The 10,090-nt window shown below is 42.3% G+C and overlaps 1 protein-coding gene across 2 annotated transcripts; it reads right to left on the reverse strand.

The window, feature by feature from the left end:
- Positions 1-348: 348 nt before the first annotated feature.
- LOC123444000 (zinc finger CCCH domain-containing protein 13) lies at positions 349-9,494 on the reverse strand. 2 transcript variants are annotated; one of them, XM_045120594.1, is made up of 6 exons: positions 8,316-9,494; positions 6,981-7,620; positions 4,832-6,239; positions 4,653-4,745; positions 4,372-4,512; positions 349-913 (listed from the first exon to the last, which is right to left on the reverse strand). In XM_045120594.1, exons 1-6 carry the CDS (start codon positions 9,196-9,198, stop codon positions 851-853), a joined length of 3,228 nt encoding a protein of 1,075 aa, XP_044976529.1. In that variant the 5' UTR covers positions 9,199-9,494; the 3' UTR covers positions 349-850. The 2 variants fall into 2 exon arrangements, with proteins under 2 accessions (XP_044976529.1, XP_044976528.1); XM_045120593.1 differs by lacking the exon at positions 349-913 and having other exon boundaries at positions 3,599-4,512; positions 8,316-9,482.
- Positions 9,495-10,090: the final 596 nt, after the last annotated feature.

The raw sequence follows: 10,090 nt of genomic DNA on the forward strand, positions 1-10,090 counted from the left end.
AAAATACTCCATTCATATTAAAAAGGAATGCATTAGATGTGCACATACATATTAAAAAGGAATGCATTAGATGTGACCAGCGAGAAGATGATGTGCACCTGTTCTTTAGATGTCCCTTTGTCAAGCTCACTTGGATCTCTCACCCTTGGCATATCAATTCTGAAATCTTTTCCCATACCCTTGATGGCAACACTAATAATATTCAGGTTGTTCTTGAATCAAATCACCCACATACCTCGCTCATTAGTATCATCACATTTCTGTGGTGTATTGGGCAAGCCAAGAATGACACCCTCTGTGGTAGGAAAAACACTACTCCCTTCTAGATCCATCAAATAATGCAAACCATTTTAAAGAATCAAGACTTGGCCTTCCAATAAGTCCAAATACAACAATACAATTGCACGCACAACAAAGACCCCAAAGTAGGTTTAAAACAATTCGAGAATGCAAGGGAAATGCAAATGACAGGTTGCAAGGTTTTTTGGATGTTTCATGGACAAACAATGAAATCATAGAGCCAACAGGTGTCAACACAACAGGTGTGGGAGTTCATATATTGTTTGAAAATGTAGGAGTGAAAGTAAGCATCCTCATTTCCGCTATTGGGAGCGGGGTATCCTCTCCTTTGCAAGTTGAGGCAGCCGCACTCCAGTTTGTAGCGAGGTAGCGTCCAAGATTCAAAACTTGCCCATCACTTTCTTCAGAGACAACCTCACCCTTGCCCATGCTACAAATTCAAGGAGTCTCAAGCTCTTCTATGGGCACTAGGAAATTAGAGGTCAACTAGCAAGTTTCTTTGATGCAACTTCTCCACTTCATACGCCGGTGCTTCGTATCCCTAGGAACCTTAACCGGGAAGCGCACACTTGTGCATCCAATGTTTGTAGGCTTGATCAAATTCAGATAAACCCTGGAATTCAAAAAGGGAAATCCTGAGCTCCATGTTTTGAGAAATCAAGGGGTTCTTGAACTAGAATACAAATTCAGAAAAGGATAGGTGCAAAGAGTCAAAGGAAGTTGTTCTAACGAATCGAGATAATTACGTTGTGTTGTAAGTGGAATTTTCAGTTCTAAATTAGAGCAAGAGGGCTTGTATACTTTATACATTTAATAAACACGTATAGATACTAGCATAGCAAACAATTAATCATAGGACTCATATTATAATATAGGTTCTTTACCTTTTTTATTATGAAATTAGAAAAGACTATGAAATAATAAAAATATCGATCATACATTTTAAAAAAATGTGAGTCCACTCTAATCAAATATTGAATAACCAAATTCTTCAATTCAAATTCAAGGTTTTCGAGATCTTTAAAAAAGTGGATTAATTGGAGTGAGTACAATAGTGAGATGTAGTAGCTCAACGTGTAGAGAAGTTCAATGTCCAATGCTCTTAAAGCTAAGGAATCTAATGTAGAGGATTTTTCAATGTTTCATCTAAATTTTTGGCTCAGACCCTTTTTCAAAAAAATGATGCCTTGCGATGGCATGCCAAGCTCTATCGATGCAAAGAGTATCTCTCGCTTGAGGCTTACTAATAAAGTTAGCGCTGCCAAGTCCTCAACGTGTTTGGCAGAACAGTTAGCACGGGCCGTCATGGATCTCATGTGTGTATTGCGATGAGGGCTTCTTTGTTGGTCACTCACAATAAGATATGACGGTAAGGGCTTCTATAATCCAAGGTGCTTAGGAGAACTGTCTAGAGAAATAAATCAACTTTCTTAAGCATTGGTGTTTATTTATAAAAGATAGACGCTTAACTAGGCATCTCTTCTATAGTGATAAGCATTGATGCTTAAAAAAATAGATTTATTTTACAAAGCATCTTGCATTGTACAAACCTAAGGGCACTTCTTTTAAGGCTTATGAGTGGCTATCAAAAGCATCGGTGTTTATTTATAAAAGATAGACGCTTAACTAGGCATCTCTTCTATAGCGATAAGCATTGATGCTTAAAATAGATTTATTTTACAAAGCATCTTGCATTGTACAAACCTAAGGGCACTTCTTTTAAGGCTTATGAGTGGCTATCAAAATAAGCTACCCCATACCAGCTTATTCTGATAGCCTAACGTTAAAAAATAAGTTAGGCAGCAATAATATGTTGGGTAGGGATAGCTTAGCCATTCATTAGCTCCAAAAGAAAAATTGGCTCTAAGACAACCTCCATAGTATTTCTCTTCTTGGTGGCATTTGTCGGTTTACCGGATGGTGCAGTCGCCATGTAGACCGGGTGGTGCGGTCATTATGTAACTATTCTATTCTGATTTTGGGCCACACTACGTCGATGGATCATTTTTAAAGATCAACCGGCTCTATGGCCATTATATCCATCTAGTATCCGACACAATCCTCATCCTTATAACAAGGCTTGTGTTGCAGAATACTTTGCAACAAAGTATATGTTGCATAAACCTTTTGCAACATAAATGATGTTGCATTTTTTTCACTATTTTTGTAGCATGGGTGTTGTTGCAAAAAGAATGTAACATAAATGATGTTGCAGAAAATATTACAATTTTCTTCTTTTTCATTGTTTTTGCAACTTAGATGTTATTGCGGGAAACAATTTGCAACATGTGTGACGTTGCAGGAAGAGACACGCAAGCGTTTTTCATTAAGTATTATTTCATGATAAATCAAGTAATATCGTGATATTGTCCACGTTATCAACTTCCTACAACAGTGCAACTGTAAAATGTTTGTGGCACAAACCGTAAACTACTTACATCACAAAGGAAATGGTGCAAGCATTTATTTATTTCTCCCAAAAAAAGCACTTCTTCCTTTCCTAAATATTTTCTTTGTTTCTAAATATATATTTTTTACAGATTTTAATATAGACTACATACAGAGCAAAATGAGTTCTAACATCAAACTACGTCTATATTGAAATCTCCAAAAAAAACTTAGATTTAAAAACAAAGGGTGTGATTTTTTTAAAGATTTTAATATGGATTGCATACGAAGTAAAATGAGTACATATAAAATATGTCTAATGAACAGCTTAAAAAATAAGCTGCATCTCCTTCACATAAAAAATAAGCCACCTCTTAAATTTGTTGGACTTTTAGATCAGTTATCTCATAACTAGTTTAAAATCTCAATAAAAAAAGAGGCGGTTTATTAAAAAAAATGGCAAGAAGGCGACTTATTTTTTAAGATAAAAAAGAACTGGCCCGTATGTATTGAAATTTCCAAAAAGGCATATATTAAGGGAGTATTATTTTTTTCAACCTTTATTTCAGGCTAAGCGTTGCAATGTGTACTAGCCTACAAACAAAATATTGACATGCAGTGCAGCTGAATTGGCAGTAACGCTAAATTTTTGCCATGATGAAGTTGAAAGTGCATGCCTAAGGTTAGTAGTACATGCACGCGGAAAGACATGAAAAAATGCTGAAAGGACAAATGTAGCGCAAGAACGCCACAAATGCCCCGCCAGCAGCTCCTATATCCCCCACAGGCACGTTAAGCTCACACCAGCAAGCCAGCCCACCGGCAACACTGCACTAACGGAAAAAAACACTGGGTGGTATATAAAAACTGATGCAACTCAAAATAACTCCAGGCGGAAGGCACAAACCCCTCAGAGAATAAGGAATTAAAAATGAAATAAAAGGTGTTTCAATGTGTACTTTCTGGAGAATTAGGTATCCGGCTTAAATTTACCCTACCCTCCACCAACAAACCTTCACAATCCTGAGCGCCATTTGCAACAACATCCAACTCCGAAACAAAGTTAGATGCGTTCACTTCACCATCCCCACGGCTGTCATCAGTGAGTTCATCAATATCTTTTTCAACTGCTGCATGCATGGCCACAGCCTCTCCACTGTTAGGAGTAGCCACAGAAGGAGAATCATCCTTGACTTGGCCAGATTGTTCTGTGAACGCTGGAAGCGCAACCTCCATAGTATCACCTGATTCTTCATTGGCTGAAGGGGCCTCCTGCGAGCCATCAGTACGTTCTATGATTAATCCCGTTGCACCATCGATTGGGCCATCGGAAGGTACGGCAACTGCAGGCGGTGGTACATCCTCCATATTTTTATCAGGTTCTGTGATTGACTGAGAGGCAGCCACCTCTATATCATCTTCATCAGGACCTGTGGTTCCAGGAGGTGCCACCATCTCCGTGTCACCAGATTCTATGATTACTGGAGGTGCATCCACATCACCAGATTCTGTGATTGCTCGAGGTGCATCCACATCACCAGATTCTGTGATTGCTGGAGGTGAATCAACATCACCAGATTCTGTAGTAGCTGGAGGTGTCACCCCCAAGCCATCACCCGGCACCGACTTTAATGGTGACCCTTCAATAATGCCAGCATGATGGTGCAAGACAGGGTTACTCACCGACAATTCCTTCAGTGGAGTACGCTCAAGCATTTCTGTGTCGTCACTATTCTCTTGTGTTAAGTCCATTGTCCCATCAGTTTGCGCTTGGGTAGGAACCACAGCTCTCTCTGTCTGATTCTTGTGAAGGGCCATGGCTCTCTGTTATGGTACAAAAAATGTTAACACACCCATATCAATAAATTGATAGTTAAAGACTGGTATATACAAGAACATAAAATGAATTACTGGATTCAAAATCAGAATTTAACGATCTTCAAGAGTAGATTGGATTAACTTGCCTGAAAAGTTGCATCATTGTTCTTCAGATAAAATAAACCCAACAGATTGGGGCTTCCCTGTTCTCTAGTTAGCTTCCCAGCATTTCCTTTCTTCTGTGAGAAAAAGCAAAAAAACATAGTGAGAAAATAGGAAAACCATATTAGAAGAAACAGATACATCAAAATAACCACTGTGATACCTCAATAGACCCATTCCAAACCACATCAGGGCCATCATTTGCTATGCCCAAGCCTCCCAGCAGAGATGTGCACCTTTTGTACAACTCCGACTCAACAAGATCATGCGACACGCTAACTCTGGACAAATAGTTTCTAGAAAATACTGCAGTTCCATTGCTTGACATGGAGGCCATGAGTGTTGTTCCCCGGGGAGCATCAGAACTTTTTACAGCACTTATGACATCACCCTTTGCTTCATGTTTTTCTGAAATCAAATGGTTCGCTTCTTTCTGCTCATAAGGATTAAGATTGCATTGTCCACCTGAAGACTCTGAAACAGGAGTTGCTGAAGAGTCAAGCTCCTTTTTAGCAACAGGAAATTCAGTGTCAGGCAATTCATTTTGTCCCTTCAATGCATCACCAGTTGCCTCCCACCCTCTGCTGCCCGCATGCAGCTTGTTCTGATCCCATTCTTGCCTGCCATACATATAAGGTTCACCACCAAATATACCACTGCCCCCATTCCAAACTTGTAGATGAGGGGGGCATGATTCATCCAGCGGATTAGGCCACCCAAATGGGCGAATGTGGGGCGAAAACCTGTCAACTGTGTCATGCATAGGATATGAAACTCCAGTTTGGTTCAACTTCATTTGGGGCCTAAGGTTAAACATTGGTGGAGGGTGAAATTGATGTACAGGTGGATGAAACCCAGGAGCACCATGCTGCATGGGGACAAAACCATTTGCAACTTGAGATGGCCAGCTCGGTGCATTATTCCAGGCATGACCATGGCCGCGTCCAGAATTCACATCATTCCTCTTCTGATGGCCATGGAACCTCCTATCTCCACTCTGCGGTCTGCGGTCATCATCATGTGAACTCAAGAAGGAAGAATCATCTCTGTGCCTCACAGGTGGCAGCAGTGGACGATTTGGAGAAGTGCCTGAAAAATGCCCACCTCTGCTTATGGATGATGCAGAGGGTGTTGATTCTCTGTATGGAATTTTAGATGGTGTTCGATCTTGATGAAGTGACCGTTCTAGGGATAAATCACCATCCCGATCTCTGTATTTAGTCAGGTTGCTCCTTTCCCCTTTGTTATCAAGACTACGGCCACTGCTAAGCCTACCTGAAAACCTTTGGTCGTTTGAAGATGGGGATTTATCAGATAGCTGTTTTGGTGAAGGATGTGTATCTTTCCTTGGTGTTCGATCATATTGTGACGATGTAGAAATTTCCAATGGTATGTCACGTGACTGGAGATCATCCTTTTGTTTGAGCCTTTCTGAAGACCAATTGTCTGTATCCCTGTCACGCAGTCTAGAAGCAGGTGTCCGTTCTCTCCCCGAAGATGTCCTTGGTCGAATACTTCTTTCATCATACTGTATCTCTCTCTTTGTATTATCTGCCAGTTTAGATCCATGCCTGCAGATAATTTATTGGTCAGTTCAACGTTAGAAGAAGCAAGCATCAACGAGAAATGTAGGCATCATGAACTGCATCAGATTGTTTTATTAGTCCTGAATTCCTAGACTATCTATCAACCAGAAATAAAAACTAGAGCAAAGATCAAAATACAAGGATTCCTATAAGTATTTACCTTCTGATAGGCAAATGTGCAACACATATACAAACAGTCAAAACTACAATATGCTTTTTCTCTGAAATACACATATACAAACAGTCAAAACTACATGCAAGTTTCTATTTGCATTGAAGATAAACTATATCCAGTTCTCACCATCAATAACCACAATAAACACTTTTAGTCATACTCCTACCTGCACATTCATGGCCAATATTTACCTAAAACACAGTTGTAGGGATTATGTCACTCTGAAAGATGTGAAGTAGCTAATGCTGCTAATCAGTAACCAAATCCATGTAGAAACCTTACGGCCCTCAATATGTTATATTTGAGTGATAAATAGTTACTCAATACACCTATATATGACGTCAATAAGCATGCCAAAGTTCGCATGGTTAAATTAAAATGATATCTATAATTACACATGACAAAGACATATCACCTCACTATTTAGTCTAGTTATGATGCTAAAGTGGAACATGATATCTCCAACAACAAGAGAAGATACAGTACAAAGCTAAAGTCTTCTGATCTACTACAGAATTTTCGCATGTCAAATGATAAAGAAGAAATGTTACCAGCTTTGATCTTTTTCATGATGAGGATTTGAGCCAGGCGAAGTTCTTCCATGGACTTTACTCGGACTAGAATCAACATTTTCTTGATGTCTATGTTCAGACCTTGCTCTCTCAATCAGAGAATCGAGTCGGCCACTGCCTGAAGATTTTTCCAAATTTCCACGTTGCTCCCGTGTGTTTGGAGTTTTCAGATCATAATGGTCATCATTTTCCTCAGGAGGTCTTTTTCTACCTCTATTTTCCTTGTACCTACTGCCATACTCGTCATAACGATCACCGTCTTGAACTATATCTTTTCTGTAATGGCCCTCTGAAATTCGGTGCCCATCTTTTGTGCTCTTGTAATCAACCCTGTCACTTCCATGATCTCGGATCATGCGCTCATCCAGATACTTGTCATCTTGTTGTCGCTTATCCCTTTCATAATCATCCTTGTACTTCTGTTTATACTTCTCATCATCAAACCTTTGTTCCTTAGAGCTCCTAACCTTCCCATGATCATACCTGGACAGAGTCTTCCGGTCATCAATGTCTCTATTGTCAATTGGCCACTTATCTTTGTCTTCCGAGTCGTCTTTACGTCGGCTATGTTTATCAGTCTCCCTATCAGGGTTACTGTGTCTCTCTTTAGCTGGAGTATCTGTTTCAAAAACGTGCACTTTTAGGAACCAACATAAGGAAGTTAGAATATTATGAAACAGTAAAAAACATTTAAAGGTAGGCAGGAAGGAACAAACAGAACAAGTAAATTAACTAACTAAAATGGTAATTTGTTCACAACTTCACACCTGTTCCAAAATGGTAATTTGTTCACAACTTCACTGCTGAAAAATATGATTTCAGAAAAAATATATAAGCCACTCGCATAAGTTCCAGAAGATCAGCATATAAGCAAGGCAAAGTTTAATCATATGAATATAATAAGATTAAGGTATGCTAAGGAAGTCTCGAATCAGCTCTCCAATGCTAATATCCAATGATATTAACGTTATTAGATTTGTACGGTAGGACAGGGTTTTTTTACAGCAGTTTGGTTAACCAAATAGTATGATGGATGGAATCAAAGCACAAGAAAATACAAAGACTAATTGAAAAATGGACTCTTTGCAACCAAGTACATACGAAACAGTAAAGTTCAACACTTATCATCTTATGGAACCACTAATATTCGTTTTACAATTAAAATGGTGGTGGAGGAAAGCAGCACAAGTCCAAGTCGGAGTATAAAACAAGTACTGTGTTACGCAAATTAAAGCATGCATAACTAAACAGTAACACAGGTAGCTGGAATATTATCAGCATTGTCGGGAACACTTCAACCCAGGGTTACCTTACCATTGATCTCTATGTGCCTCTTGTATGAGTAACCATCATCCTCCCCTCTACTAGTCTTCGATCCATTCTTCCTGGCACTGCCATCTTCATACTTCTCATGCTTCGAATCATAGTCTTTCTTGTCCCTCTCCCTATCCTTTTGCCTCTCGCGCTCCCGTTCCCTGTCACGCTCCCGCTCTCGTTCCCTGTCTCGCTCTTTATCCCGCTCCCTCTCCTTCTCCTTCTCCCGTTCTCTCTCCTTCTCCTTCTCCCGTTCTCTTTCCTTCTCTCTCTCCCGACCCCTTTCCCTCTCTCTCTCCTTCAGTCTCTCCCATTCTTTCTCCCTTTCCCTCTCCTTTTCTCTGTCTCTCTCCCTATCCCTATCTCTGTCATCCTTATGCTGCCCACTGCTCTCCCTCCTCCCTGGGTCCTTCTCCTTCTCCGACCGCCGCTTCCCAGAATCACTCTTCGACGCAACCTCCTCAACCTTCTCATCCGATCCGACCGTCCGTCTGCTTGACCTCTTGGGCTCATCCCCTGAACCCTTGGGCTTCTCCACCAGCTTCTCTACATCGACGGGCCCAAACACCTCACTCTTAGACCTCTTCTCGACCAAGTGATCCTCACACACGCCGCTGTTCCACCTGTCGCTGACCACATCCACCACCGTCTCCTCGACCCTATCCTTCCTCTTCTTCCCGTGCTCCGAGTAGCCGTTGCCCGAGCTCACCAGCTCCTTGGCCGATGACGACCTGCGCCTCTCTGGCTCGGGATCTCGCGGAACCCTAGCCACGGCCGTGGTCTCCTCCCGCGGGCCAGGGGCGCCAGCATCCTCGCCCTCGGACTCCGACGAGCCGCCCCGCCTGTGCGAGCGGTGCGACCTGTGGCGCGAGCTCCGGGGCATGGTGGGGCCAGCCAGGAACCCGCCTCGAATCGCACCGCGTTCGGTGCGGCGGCGAGGATGCGAGGGAAGCAGGAACCCTAGGGCGCGCGAGATCCAGGGGATCTAGGCGGCCGTCGTGGCGGCGGAGAAGGGAGGGGGGAGGGAGTGGACCCTGGCCCCTGGGCGGCTAGGGTTTTGGTGCGGTGGGGAAACAGGGTGGGAGGAGTGGTGGCGGCGGCGACGACGAGTTCGTGCGTGGAGAAAATGGTTCAGTTTTGTTTCGTTCGGCTTTGGATTTGGAGGGGGTTTGCGGTTTGGTGTGGTGCGTTCGTCTCGTTGGCCCGGGGGCTGGTGGGTTGCTTGCGTTTGCGTGCGGCCGTAGGATCGCCGGGGTGGGATTAGACACGAGAGTCGATGCACGTCGCCCGCGGGTCCTTCGGTAGCTCGCCGGGCTTCTTTTTCCTTTTTCAAGTATATCTTCAACACCCGTCCAACTGTGGCGTGTTAAAAATATTTTATAGCGTTGAAATGATAGATTTTAATGCGCCGGAGAGCGCTGGCTTCAACGACAGCCGTAAAAAATAACGCGTGTGAGCTGTTTCAGCAGGCGCGCTAAACTACAGCGCGCGAGCAGCTGGCGCTTGCAATATATTATTTTTTATAAGATGTGATATTTCAAACATCAAAATAAGACATGGCATAGTTTAAAATCACTCAACCAAGTTCATCATGACATAAAAGTTCGAAGACATCCCTAGACACTTGCAACCATGTATTGCATAGCAAGACGTCTTCGTTCATGGTGTAGCTGCCCGCTCTTTCTTTCGATGCACCAACAATACCCTCACCATCCTCGTCCACCTCAAACTCATGATCATCGAAATGCACCTCAGTTGATAGAGGCGAGGGTCCC

The sequence above is a fragment of the Hordeum vulgare genome, chromosome 3H (assembly GCF_904849725.1).
Source record: "Hordeum vulgare subsp. vulgare chromosome 3H, MorexV3_pseudomolecules_assembly, whole genome shotgun sequence".
Classification (NCBI taxonomy): domain Eukaryota; kingdom Viridiplantae; phylum Streptophyta; class Magnoliopsida; order Poales; family Poaceae; genus Hordeum; species Hordeum vulgare.

Excerpts from the sequence above, each read along its gene's own strand:
- LOC123444000 (XM_045120593.1), bottom strand. The coding sequence starts at position 9,198 with ATGCCCCGGAGCTCGCGCCACAGGTCGCACCGCTCGCACAGGCGGGGC. Across the intron at positions 6,240-6,980 it reads CATGAAAAAGATCAAAGCTG|GCATGGATCTAAACTGGCAG; the intron begins GTAACATTTCTT and ends AATTATCTGCAG. Across the intron at positions 4,513-4,652 it reads ACAATGATGCAACTTTTCAG|AGAGCCATGGCCCTTCACAA; the intron begins GCAAGTTAATCC and ends GTACCATAACAG.